Source organism: Solea senegalensis, linkage group LG9 (genome assembly GCF_019176455.1).
Source record: "Solea senegalensis isolate Sse05_10M linkage group LG9, IFAPA_SoseM_1, whole genome shotgun sequence".
Taxonomy (NCBI): domain Eukaryota; kingdom Metazoa; phylum Chordata; class Actinopteri; order Pleuronectiformes; family Soleidae; genus Solea; species Solea senegalensis.
The window spans coordinates 21,875,011-21,888,700 of NC_058029.1; the positions used below are offsets into that span (position 1 = coordinate 21,875,011).

A 13,690-nucleotide genomic window follows, 5' to 3' on the forward strand; every position below is an offset into this window, starting at 1 on the left:
GCATTTTACCCCTAACCTCACCCAGTTCTTCAGAAATAAGGTTTGGCCTAATTAGGACCAGACTATGATCCATAAGAGCTGGTCCTGACAAGATCAGTGGTCTTTGATTGATTTTTTTTTTTACCAGAACAAATCATAAAGAAAAAAACAAAACACTACTGTACACACACGCACACACGCCCAGACAGTGAGAGATTAAATGCCAGTCAGCAGGGTGACTCACTGTAGAACTAGATTATGAAGATAATAACACACGTGTTTGCACTGCTATCCTGATGAGGACTCTGCACTGAATTCCATTCCTTTGGACAGCCTGTACCAAAGCCTTATCCCTCACCGTAACTATAACCAGTTAATACCTTAACCTAACCACAATTCACTGTGTTTGTGCCAGAAAAAGGCCCTAAAGGGATATCAAAACTAATCCATATCCAAACATTGCATTTCAAGATTATGATTAATCTTCCCACATTTATGAAGAAACTCAAATACACATAAAGGAGAAAAACTACATCCATATTCTTTCCTACTGTAATATTCAATTTAAATTATATTTATTTATATTTGATTGATATAGTCCACGTTTTTCCTTTGATATTTTGACGGACACAAGTTGCTCCTTATCACATGGTTTTTTTTTTACAAAATTTATCATCAATAAAACTTCTATGAGAACAAAATAACAGCATTTTAATAACAGCCTCCCAGCCATGTGATACACTTTTGTATGTGATACACAAATTGTATTATGACGTCAGGCTCACCTCTGATTGAAGCATCGCTTGCCCAAATATAGACAAGAGTAAATTCTGGCCTCTGTCTCCATAAACATTTAAAAATCACCCCTGATCATTTCAAACTCATCACATTTGCCTCTCAGATAATTTGACATGAATGAATCGTCCATCTTTTAAATGTTGTTGGCTGTTCATCCAGTGCCTTGTGAAAGTATCCGGCCCCCTTGAACTTTTCAACCTTTTGCCACATTTGAGGCTTCAAACATAAAGTTATAAAATTAAATTTTTTTGTCAAGAATCAACAACAAGTGGGACACAATCGTGAAGTGGAACGAAATTCATTGGATAATTTATACTTTTTTAACAAATAAAAAACTTAAAAGTGGGGCGTGCAATATTATTCGGCCCCTTTACTTTCAGTGCAGCAAACTCACTCCAGAAGTTCAGTGAGGATCTCTGAATGATCCAATGTTGTCCTAAATGACTGATGATGATAAATAGAATCCACCTGTGTGTAATCAGGTCTCTGTATAAATGCACCTGCTCCCTGATAGTCTCAGGATTCTGTTTAAAGCGCAGAGAGCATCATGAAGACCAAGGAACACACCAGGCAGGTCTGCGATACTGTTGTGGAGAAGTTTAAAGCTGGATTTGGATACAAAAAGATTTCCCAAGCTTTAAACATTGCAAGGAGCACTGTGCAAGCAATCATATTGAAATGGAAGGAGTATCAGACCACTGCAAATCTACCAAGACCCGGCCGTCCCTCCAAACGTTCATCTCGAACAAGGAGAAGACTGATCAGAGATGCAGCCAAGAGGCCCATGATCACTCTGGATGAACTGCAGAGATCTACAGCTGAGGTGGGAGAGTCTGTCCATAGGACAACAATCAGTCGTACACTGCACAAATCTGGCCTTTATGGAAGAGTGGCAAGAAGAAAGCCATTTCTCAAAGAAATCCATAAAAAGTCTTGTTTAATGTTTGCCACAAGCCACCTGGGAGACACACCAAACATGTGGAAGATGGTGCTCTGGTCAGATGAAACCAAAATTGAACTTTTTGGCCACAATGCAAAACAATATGTTTGGCGTAAAAGCAACACAGCTCATCACCCTGAACACACCATCCCCACTGTCAAACATGGTGGCGGCATGGGGCCTGCTTTTCTTCAGCAGGGACACGGAAGATGGTTAAAATTGATGGAGCCAAATACAGGACCATTCTGGAAGAAAACCTGTTGGAGTCTGCAAAAGACCTGAGACTGGGACGGAGATTTATCTTCCAACAGGACAATGATCTCTAAACATAAAGCCAAATCTACAATGGAATGGTTCACAAATAAACGTATCCAGGTGTTAGAATGGCCCAGTCAAAGTCCAGACCTGAATCCAATCGAGAATCTGTGGAAAGAGCTGAAGACTGCTGTTACAAACGCTCTCCATCCAACCTCACTGAGCTCGAGCTGTTTTGCAAGGAAGAATGGGCAAGAATTCCAGTCTCTTGATGTGCAAAACTGATAGACACATCCCAAGCGACTTGCAGCTGTAATTGCAGCAAAAGGTGGCGCTACAAAGTATTAACGCAAGGGGGCCAAATAATATTGCACGCCCCACTTTTCAGTTTTTTTTGTTTTTTTTTAAAAGTATAAATTATCCAATGAATTTCGTTCCACTTCACGATTGTGTCCCACTTGTTGATTCTTGACAAAAAATTTAAATTTTATATCTTTAAGTTTGAAGCCTCAAATGTGGCAAAAGGTTGAAAAGTTCAAGGGGGCCGGATACTTTCACAAGGCACTGTCTTTTCATCGCACAGCTATCACATCACAGCAACTCACTTTTACCAATTAAAAGATTTTAAAAAAGTGTTTTTAGTTTATCTTTGTTTAAACTTTAATCTACTTTCTCAGTGGCTTCACTATCATCTGACCCACTGACCCCAGATCATGTCAGATATTTCTATGCACAGGACAAAACACTTTTTACTACATACTGTACAATTGTGTGTATATATATATGAATATAAGAAACACATTGACAAATATCAATCAATCAATGCAAGAAACATCTGACATGTGTCAGTGGGTCACATGACTTGGATTGAGTGTTTTGTGAAAGTGTTACTGTGTTTAAAATTGTAATTTAGGTGTATGGCATTCGTCTAAAGATTATGTGCAAACAGAGGTAGACATAATTCGGGATATCAAACATAACATAAACATTGTGCAAGATAACAATAATAATAAATTAAAAAAAGGTTTAGGATTAGCATGCCAGCAGTGTAGCCTCACACAAATGTTCTGGTACACAACAGAACTCAGTCAGCAGAGCAAGACAAATACTTCCTCAGAAAAACCACATCCTTTTCTGTGAGCAAAGAAAAAAAAAAAAACTGCAAATACTCGTGCACAGTTTCCCACAGTATGTCAGTTCAGCTCTGAGGACTGAACTCTGTGTGTCTTTGTCTAACTCTGCACACTTTAAACAATGCCTTTTGTTTTTTGTCTGTGTTCTGCACTTCACTGGAACAACACCAACATGTTCCTGGCAAAGAATTCTTCAAATCTCTAATCAAACTAACATTTACTTATCCTTACGGTCAAGCAACACTAAAAGTGAAACCTCAAGATAAGCGTGATCTGAGTTTCTGTAAGTCAGTTCAGATGATTTTGCTGCTCAGTCATCTCTTGTCCAGTCATCACTGTACTGTGTTTTCTGTGTTGCTGCTTGTGGAGAGTCACACGCAGACTCAGTGGCAGCCCCTTTAAGATGCTACTATAAAGGCCTTATTTTCACGGTTGACATGTTGTGGTCTGGTTGCTGTAAGAACTGAGCTGAAGGACAGAGTACAACGCAACGCCTGAGTGGTCTCACGTCACCCTCCCAGTCCTCGTGTTCAGTCTGAGACGTTGCAGAGGAGACACTGGAGCTCATTTAAAGAAACTAGTCATTGCGTTCGGGGAAGACCTGCACGAAAATGCAAAGTTGTTGTTTATGATTTATTAACTTAAACCACTCAGTTTACACTGGAAGAGACGTCGTTTCTTAGAATAACATCATTCTCTTTATGTCCAGCATCACATGTGACTTGTCTGAACAGAATGGTTTGGTATAATTTATATTATCCAGTGTAAGGACATACCAACATGCTGCACCATCCTGTGTGTACCTTCTAAGAAGCCTCCTTGTTCTCACGTTATATTTTATAATTTAATATGTCCACACAAGCTATGACTAATGTCCCTTTTTAATGAGGTTTTGTGTGTGAATTTAGTACTGTTAGATGAAAGCTTTGTATTGCTCACTCCTGTGTGTCATAAAGATTCACATCAGCTTGTCAGTGCAATGTTATTTCTTGGAATGATCAACTGAACAGCTTTCTGTAAGAGCTACTTGACGTTGTGAAGTTAAATGAGTGGTGTTTGCTATTTGATTATGCAGCTGAGCTTGCTGCTCAAAAGAAAAATGATTAGGAGCCAAAGGATTGATTGAGTATGAAATGAGAAACAAGGTGTTTGTGGGGTAAAATAGAATAAAAAAAAAGTGGCAGTTGGAGGATGGCATTTTTTTGTGCACTGAGCCAGGGGGTCGCAGTAGAGACGGAGGCAAGCTGAGAGAGACAGTGAGCAAAAGAGACACTGTCAAAATTGTCTCTTTCACATTGAGTCACCACTTTACATTTTATGAATAATCCCCTGACACTCTTCTGTCCCCTGCTCAGTCTCATACTCAGAGGGTCTCCGGTTACATCTTGGCTCAGCTTCTCCTCCACTGTAAGTACCAAAAGCAGACATGTTCAGCCATAGCTGTGGGTCAGAACTTGTCCCGTTATGGTGATTATCATAGATGAATGTTCGTGGAACCTCACCTGCTGTCTTTAGATTGGTAAACAGATGATTTGAGGTGTGCTTGAATCGTAAAGCAGGTGTCAGCCAATACTTTGTATTCATTAATGGTTTCCTCCCTCTTCTTCTTGTGTTCCCTTTAGATGCAGCGACTTTGTTATGTTGCTTTTAGTCTCCTGTGCAGTCTTCCTTCTATACATTCTCTACAGTGCAGTGAGACAGAATATGCCTGGCCAGTGGAGGAAGCCACGTTTTGCTGTAAGAAGTGTGAACCAGGTAGAGTGATTTTTTTTTTTCTTTTCTCCTCCTTTGATATATTTCACAGTCTTGCTGCAGAGTTATAAGTTCTAACTGTGAATGACTGTGTATGTTCCAGGTAAATATATGGATTGGCGTCAAGAAGCTTCTTGTGAGATAAAGTGTGACTTTTGCAAAGAGGGCCTATACAGAGATTCCTACAATGTGGACATGAATTGCAATCTTTGCAAAAGCTGCAAAAAAAGTGAGTCCACAATTCTGCTTTTGTTTTGCATTTTAAGGTATATTTGAGACCCAATCCAATCTGTGTAACAATGTTACTTGTGAACAGTTTTAGATGTACCACACGGCGAACTATGATATTTACTGGTCACAGAGATGAACAAACTCTTCCTGCTCCGCGGGAGATTCGAATCCTTAAAGCTGCCAATTGGCTCTTTGACAATCCATGCATTATCATCCAAGGCACAGAGAACACGTATTTTAAGTCTATATCTTGCATCTCACTTGTGGATAAACAGTCAAAAAAGAAAGGGTCACCGATCTTTAAAAAAAATAAAATAAAAATAATAATAATTATAATGTCATGACAACTGTCGGTAAAATGCCAAACATCTGTTTGATGTGTATGACCATGAATCTTGACCAGCTACAGCAAACAACCTTTTTGAAGGCAGCAGGCTATTACTCATCTCTGTGTGTGTATACATTATGACTTCAGAGAAGTTTGCCCATGAAACCAAAGGTCGGGGGATTTCCCATTCTATGTCTGATGGTGGGACACAGTTAGAGAGAGATGAAAGAGAGTGGAAGGGTGTCAGGTCAGAGTTAGGGTGGGTCTCTTCATCTGGCAGCAGCAGCAGCAGCAGCAGCGTAGCCCACCAGTGATGAAGGAGGTGGTTGAAAAAGTAGACCATCATCATGTTGGTGGAAAAAAAGAAAGAAACGCAGAGAAGTGGTAAACATCGGAAAGATCTTCAGACTCAAATGTCATTTGTTATTACTCAGGTCTTTATTCTGCTACAAGTGAGGAAACAGCCTATTATTCTGTTTTAGGTTGTTTTTTATGTCATTGTGGAAATCACAGAAGAGAGAATACACAAACTCTCAGTCTCTCGACTTTTGTTTTTTAACTTATTTCAACCCAGAATGCAGAAAAGTGGCCCTAAACACTTTGAATATGTTTATACATGCAGAACTCTTTATTGTCTCAATTTAAACCACTTTAAAGCTTTATTATTTTGAATCTGTATGAACATGTCAAAGTCTACTACTCCCACACACACAGGGTTTATTCTATTTAAAGCAGTGGAAAGTATGATTTAACCCACTCAATATTTCATACATTTATCTTGCAATATAACAACACTTTGTCCTGAGTCTACAACAGGGGGTAAAGAAGCTACACTCAAATCTATTGTAATTTTATGACAAATGACTTAATGTTTTAATCTAGTCATCCATGATTTATATGCTTGTTTCCATGTTGTTCATTTTGATACCCATCGATGTAATCTGAGAAGAAATTTATAATAATTTCATGCTCTATACTGTATATGAAGTCCCGTGAAACCATTGCCTTATTTTACCAAATTTGCTTTGTGAAAAATAAATAATTCAAATTTTCTGGGCTCATTTGTGAGATCAAATGAAGGTAGTCCTGCCATGAAGCATGAAATGCTGTTTTCAAGGCAAGACAAGTTTATTTGTATAGCACCTTTCAACAACAAGGCAATTCAAAGTGCTTTACATAAAACAAAAGCATTGTCAACCAAGAGTTAGTTCCAGAAGTGACGATGTAACTGTCTTGTGACTTAAAACTAGACCTGTTACCTGCCCTGCCCAACGCGTGAGTCATTTCACATTTTCTAAATTCATGTAAAGACACACACTCAGACTCATGACTTTGCTTAATTCTTGAATAACACTCGCTTGTTTGTTGTGCCTTGTTTCTGCAGCAAACATGGAGTACAAGTCTCACTGTAACGCAACACATAACGCAGTGTGCAGATGTAAAGCTGGATACAAATGCAGAGACCAACAGTGCACACAGTGCTTGCCCATTCCAACCACCACCACCCTCCCGCCGTCCACTACAGGTATGATACAACCACATTTTATATAAACGTACACGGGTGGGGACAGATGCAACATTACATTCACAATTCACAACCATTTTTCTGCCTGATCATAATTGGTCGTATATTTAAAAAAAAGTGATTAACAAACTACACCAAGTTTACCACATAAATAATAACACATTTAACTTTCTGCTTCAAGCATGTGGCTCCACAACTACCATCTCTGTTTAGCAGCAAAAGGAAAACTTAACCAATAATAGTATACAAAATAATTAGATACAAAGAAACATCTAAAAGTGCCCCTTGCTGATGCAATTCACAACAACAATGGAACTGCCAGATCCACATCCAACCACATCATTCATATTGTAGATGAAATGACAGACAGTGGTGGGTCTCATCACGAATGACACTTATTACACAGAGGAGGCCGAGCAACTGGGCAGCAGCAACATCTCATTAACTGTGTGTGTGTGTGTGTGTGTGGGGACTAGGAGACTCAAGATAGTTGTTGACTTGAGGACAGTTATTAATACAAACAGTTAAAGGCAATAAAATCAAATCTTTTACAGAGTCTTTTCTCTCCACTGATGACGAGTGCTTGCTCATTATGTGAACTGTTGGATTTCTCTTCTCTTTGTAATATTGTAAATGTTTTTACAATGACTAAATCATTAACACCATGTTTTATATACATATGTCTTCTCCTTTCAGCTTCTACACTTCAGGCCCCAACAACACTTGTACCCCCTAAACCCATCAGAGGTAATGTAAGATCACGGTTATGTAAAAATGAAATCAGTGGACTTTCTCTTCAGTGAGTGTTTATGTACATTCTCTAAAATTGTCTCTCTCATTCATTATTACAGATCAGACCGTGTGGTTCCTGGTGATAACTGCTCTCTTGTGTACAGGAATAGCACTCGTTGTTGTTGCCAAAATAAAGCCACTTCTTCGCTGGATCAGGTCCAGGCGCGGTAGGTTTGGTTGCAAATCAGACAAGCCTGTAGCAATATATTTATTTCTATATTACCTTTAAGCAGGGATATACTATATGTTTTATATAATATACTCTTTATCTTCATTGAGTGATTATTAAATCATATTTGAATGTTGTTTCCACACACTCTTCTCTTGTTGTGCAGGCTACTTTTTGACTGAAAAACCAGTTCCAGTGCCGTCGTGCTCTGAGGAAGATGTGGTGTCCAAGCCTGTGCAAGAAGTGTGTGGGAAATGTGACCAACCTATTGATTTATGTTCTGATGATAAGTGTTGAAGCTGAACTTGGATGAGCAAGAATTTGACAGGCAGTCGCAGATGATGCAGAACGTCTTTTGTTGCTCAGGACATTTATGACTAATGGTACAAAATATGACTCCAATGAGTGCAGGTGAATGGACCCACAGAGGACGTGCTTTGGAGACAGATGTGTTTCTCTGGGTGCAGATATGACTCTGACATTTGTCACTTTAAGATGATTAAAGTGCATGAGAATGTGCACTGTGTTGATAAAAGGTGTATGTATGCACGATGGTACAAAGAAAGTTAAAGACAGTCTGTTTTATATCTTTACGTTGTACCTTTTTTGCTGCATTTTTGCAGTATTTAGTATTTACACCATGTGAATGAAATATGTGAATAAAAGTCTACACTGTATTCTTTCAAAATACGGTTTTATTGAAATTAAAACAATCATATTAAATACTAGATAGAGATGAGAGAGCTTATCAAAAACTATTACAGAGGAATTCTTAAATTATAACTTAAAACTATGTATCCAGTTCCAGTTCCAGTTGCTTATTTCCCAAAACCTGAAGAAAAAAATGTCACACGGAGCTCTTTTGTCCCTTCCCAGTTTGTCTGAGGTGGAATGAAATGTGCTCCACAATCATCTGTAGTCTATAAATTATTCCTTTAAAAGAATGTGCTTAGAGTCATAGTCCCAAACCAGTGACACCAATCCTCTGGGAGCTCTGCGGTGCGTCAAAGCTCCTCCTCTTTGGACATGTGGCAGTCCTTCCCCTGCTCCTGGGACGGAAAGAAAATGCTGTCGCTCTCTGCGCTCCTTTCCTCCTCAGAGAGATGAAGACTGGGAGAAGATGAGGGATGACACACAGGACTTTCTGTTCTGTTGTCCTCCTCGGCGCCCGCTCTCTCGGTCATCTTCTCGCCTACAACTGTTGTTCCAACTTGTCCTGTAAACTGGCTGAGCAGGCTGAAGATGACTGTGCCTGGATTATGGAAATGGACTGGACCTTGAGGAACATGAGCATGTAAAGAGTAGTCATTGAGGAATGCTTTAAGTGACTTGCTTACAGAAGAGAAGGTGCGACTCAGAAACCTAACAGTAATTTCCCCCTGTTGTCATTATCTTATTGACTCCATACAGTTATTTATCTATATTTCACATAAATATAATATACATATTTGATTCATAAGTACCCAGACTGGCTGCTGAGACAGATGGTGGTTGCTGCTTAGCACTGAATGAGTCTCTGGGGAACTGACTTGACTCCTTTGACTTGAAAGAAGCAGAAGCTTGTCTCCCCTAAAGACAAACATACAAACAAAGGGGGGGAAAACATGTCATTTATATAAAATACATGTTATAAGAATAAGCACTAGAATCCTTTAGACACTTACCTCATCACGTAGCTTTGTAATAGCTGAAAAATAGTAGATTAAGTCATTTTCTTTGCTCGTCCAACAGCGATAACTTAACAATTATCAGTCATATATAAGAACATATATCTGCCATACTCATGAAAGCTGAAAGGTTTAACTCACACTAACCATGTTCTGGTAAACACAAACTTACCTCGCTTAAAACAGGCGCCATCTCTCGACTGCTGGACACAGAACAAGATCACAAGAGCCAGACATACCATAACAACCACAGGACACAAGATGGCTGCCAGTTGGCTTCTCGTTGTGTCTGAGATAAAGAAACAGGTTTGAACTGAAGAGGATTCAAATTAAGAATAATAATTGGCTGTAAACGATCTTCTCTGTAAACTAGATCTTAACTGATATAGAGACAATGTTGACAAGGTTTGAAGATGATGTTTCAGGAAAGGTCAGAAGGTCATTAATGTCAGTAGGATGTATTCTCTGTATAATGTCAGTTCACACACTGTTTGTGATATATTTTACTACAATCCATACATTTCAATGTGGGAAATCACTACAGTCTGCTGGATTCATCATGTCTGTGCAGCAACCATGGCAACCTGACCCAGGTTGATCAACATTTTCATCCTTGAAACCATAAATCTACAGCTAAAAAATAGATGATTGACTCTTAAAACAATACATATCAATACATATTGTATTCTCACACACACTTTTCCCCACACTCATACACACTCACCTTCATTAGGTGTTGATGGGTCAGACTGAGAATCACATCTGTGTGAGATAAGGGTGAAGCGTTAATTAGGCACAAATCACAGTGATTCTGTAATTATTCTGTGATTCTGTATTGTTTGTAGTAAATGCTAAAAGAATCTAGCATTTTAAGATTCTAGATTTAGAGAGCCATAATGTAGAGCTTTAATAACAAAAAAACTCTGCGAGCAGTAGTAGTATTCAGTCCGTGGATTTCGGGAAATCAACACTTACTTGGAATGTTGGCAGGGTTTGGCAGAAGTGCTGCTATGTCCTGAGGAAATTGCGGGAGGTATCTGTTTATTGTTTCCTGGGGCTGCAGCAACTGCTGGAGAAGAAAAACATCACAGGTTTTGTTTCAGAGGACAAAACTGACATGAAGGTGGTCTATGTGTGTGTGTGTGTGTGTGCGATAATGTGTAGTCTTTCCTTCACAGTGTGTCATGTCATATTTTTCAAAAACCAGAGAGGAAATGTCACCATGTCTGACTTTAAAACAACAACTACTGTCTAGTTGGACATTGTTCGTTTGTTTGTTATCACAATCTTTGGCCATGAACCTCTACAGAAAACAGTTATATGTTCAAACCCTTTTTTTGTCCACTTGGGGGCGACAGAGACTCATTATGACTGTAATCAATGGTCTGCAGTGTAGTGCTGAACGGAGAGCGTATATTTTGGGTTTTTTTGAGGAGCTCTTTGACATTATATTGTTTACACATGATCATTTCAAATTATTACTTCAGAAGCACCAGATGTTACATTCTTGTTCCACACTGACTCCAATGCATTTTTGTACTCACTTATTCCTACTTTCTGATAAAGGGCCTTATGAAATGTTAATAAGCCATAGTTAATGAGTTTATCCATGATTAATACAGTATGTATGTGTGTTTTATGAGGCATTTATAAAACTATGATAGGTGCGATGTTTGTGTTGCCAAAACAAATCATTTTCAGTGTCTATGGAGACAACTCCAACTGACTTCATAACAAAATGAATTATCATATTAATGACTTATTACAATTCATGCCACTTGGTTAAAAACTGAAGGAGAAACCTGTTTTAAACGTTTATAACTGCATCACCAGTGAAGTAAAAACACAAGAAAACAGTCTAACATGACTAACACTCATATTTCCCATATTAACCATGCTTTTGATTATTTGAGTGGAATTGAATGGAGGGCTGGTGATTGTAATGGTTGTTTTGACTGAAGATGTTTGCTTCAGTGAAATGGAAGAGCTAAGATAGCATTTCTTATTTCTTACTCATGTGTCACATGAATAAGAAACTGATGCATAGTCTCAGTATCAGCATTAGTCATTATCTTAAAGTCAGTGAAACTGTGTGTTTGTTTACGTTGAGGTTAGTTGAACCCTGGTTGAAAGTCAGAACTGCTCAGTATTTACCACTGGAGTTGTTTTTTCGATGGATCTTTTCACATAATCTGCAGTTCCCTGTGTACTGGTCCACATCAGAGCATGTGAATCCAACCTCACAGACGCACTTGATATTGGACGTGCTGGTGCAGTTCTGAACCACCCTCAGATGATAATCTGACACAAAGGAAAATAATGGTGATTGTTTCTTTTTTAATAACAGCAGTTTATCATACATGCAATCTCACTGCAGGAGTTTGTTTACCTGATCTGCAGTCTCCAAAGCAGCGTTCACAACTGTTGTCACGGTTCCAGGCAGCTGTGAAGCTTCCAGCAGGACAAGGCTCACACTCTGTGCCTGAGCGCTTCAAATATTCACCTGACAGCGAGAGACATGAGTGAGAACAACCGGATGTCAATGAGAACAGTGTGCTGCATGTAAATGAAGGATGTGGTCATACAGCACGCACTCAGGGTGCTGCACTGCATCAATTTTCACCAAGACAATATAGAAATGTACAAAAAAAAGCAGACAGAAGACATATGAACTGAGTTATGAAGTGTTTCATAATTTCCAAATATTAATCATAGCAGTGAGTCAAAGCCAAACAAGAAAAAGACAGACACAAAAAAAGAAGCACATGCCAAATATCACAATTTCCTTACCTGCAGGGCACATTTCAAAACTTCTGCCATTGTGCATCCGTTGCAGCTGATAACACATTTATACAAGTAGACATCAACCACTGTAACAATGCAGCAAAGTCTTAAACTACTTATCACACAGGGCATGTTTATATATTTGACTGTTGGAGACATTTCTTATTCTTGGAGAGAAAATAATCTGTAAGACGATACAATAAATCAGGCACAAAAAGTGAAGAGGAAGGAGTTTGTTACCAGCGGAGAGGTGAGCACCAACTGGGCACATAACAACGGGACAGTCACAAAGTATTGCACAAGTCCCATTCTACCGAGGAAAAAAGTAGAAAACCATCAAGTCAGTGGCAGATATCACATGGTGTGCTAAAAACACTACATTCAAATCAAGGTTCTGTAAAAATAAGGTTTGATATTAAAATATGATGAAATTTAACAACAAATAATAATGAAAAAAGAACTCTTACCTTCAATGTGATGTGTCTTTGGTTATCTTCCTTTTGTTTTGTTAACCTGCCCAAGGTGTGTCTTTTCTTCCTCTCTCTCTCTCGCTCTCTCTCTCGCTCTCTCTCTCTCTGCTGCTGTCCTGTTTACATGCTGAGCTCCTTCTCGTGCCCGTCTGCTCTCTGACTAACACTTCATCACAGCATCAAAGCCTCATCACTTTCCAATCAAACTGTAGAAACTGACGAGGACTGCAGAGAAAGACCGAAATGTTCTTAGCAGTGAACAGTGAAGTCACAACGTATTTCCATCATAATCTTCTACAGCAGCTATTGAATATTATACACGTGAGAGTCGATTGCTGGTGCCAATCTCAGCAGACATAGGGTGAAAGGCTAACCCATCACAGGGCCACATAAAGAGACAAACAACCATCCACCCTCACAGCTGCGGTGAATTCAGAGTGTCCAATTTACCTACATGTTTTTGGCACCCTGAAACAGATGAAGCCGAATGCTTTTCTATCCATGGATGGTGTGTGAGTATTTCAATCTTTGGAAACAACAAAAAAGACTACTTTATCCTTCTGTTGTGGTTACCCTAACACTTCATTCATTTGCAATAGACAGTCTATACATGTTAAGTGCCAGCCTTGGATCTCAGAGGAACATTTTGTCTTCATAACAAGAGTGATGCTATGCCACCAAAGTATGGAAAAAGTGATGAGGACTTAATCGCAACAAGGCAGATAAACATGACCTCCTTAAAGGGAAAAAGTCACATGACAAGGAATTAGTCCAATCAAAGGTGAGCACCTACAAAGGCTTTGCTCAACTTTAACAGTACTTAATCATCATCATAAAACTTAAAGACATCTTCTTTTTATCAATTTA

The 13,690-nt window shown here is 38.9% G+C and overlaps 2 protein-coding genes across 4 annotated transcripts; one reads left to right on the forward strand and one right to left on the reverse strand.

The window, feature by feature from the left end:
• Window positions 1-4,446: 4,446 nt before the first annotated feature.
• Window positions 4,447-8,562, forward strand: cd27 (CD27 molecule). The gene is made up of 7 exons (XM_044033227.1): window positions 4,447-4,512; window positions 4,728-4,860; window positions 4,961-5,086; window positions 6,801-6,941; window positions 7,638-7,688; window positions 7,793-7,900; window positions 8,069-8,562. The coding sequence occupies exons 2-7, from the start codon at window positions 4,728-4,730 to the stop codon at window positions 8,197-8,199; spliced, it is 690 nt and encodes a 229-aa protein (XP_043889162.1). The 5' UTR covers window positions 4,447-4,512; the 3' UTR covers window positions 8,200-8,562.
• Window positions 8,563-8,579: 17 nt separating this feature from the next.
• Window positions 8,580-13,003, reverse strand: si:dkey-260g12.1 (tumor necrosis factor receptor superfamily member 14). Of its 3 annotated transcripts, none has more exons than XM_044033229.1 (11): window positions 12,821-13,003; window positions 12,594-12,663; window positions 12,360-12,405; window positions 11,959-12,072; window positions 11,724-11,870; window positions 10,545-10,635; window positions 10,294-10,331; window positions 9,742-9,858; window positions 9,567-9,589; window positions 9,366-9,471; window positions 8,580-9,178 (listed from the first exon to the last, which is right to left on the reverse strand). In XM_044033229.1, exons 2-11 carry the CDS (start codon window positions 12,660-12,662, stop codon window positions 8,907-8,909), a joined length of 1,023 nt encoding a protein of 340 aa, XP_043889164.1. In that variant the 5' UTR covers window position 12,663; window positions 12,821-13,003; the 3' UTR covers window positions 8,580-8,906. The 3 variants fall into 3 exon arrangements, with proteins under 3 accessions (XP_043889164.1, XP_043889163.1, XP_043889165.1); XM_044033228.1 differs by having other exon boundaries at window positions 10,545-10,638; window positions 12,821-12,999; XM_044033230.1 differs by lacking the exon at window positions 12,821-13,003 and having other exon boundaries at window positions 10,545-10,638; window positions 12,360-12,439; window positions 12,594-12,648.
• Between the last annotated feature and the right edge of the window lie 687 nt (window positions 13,004-13,690).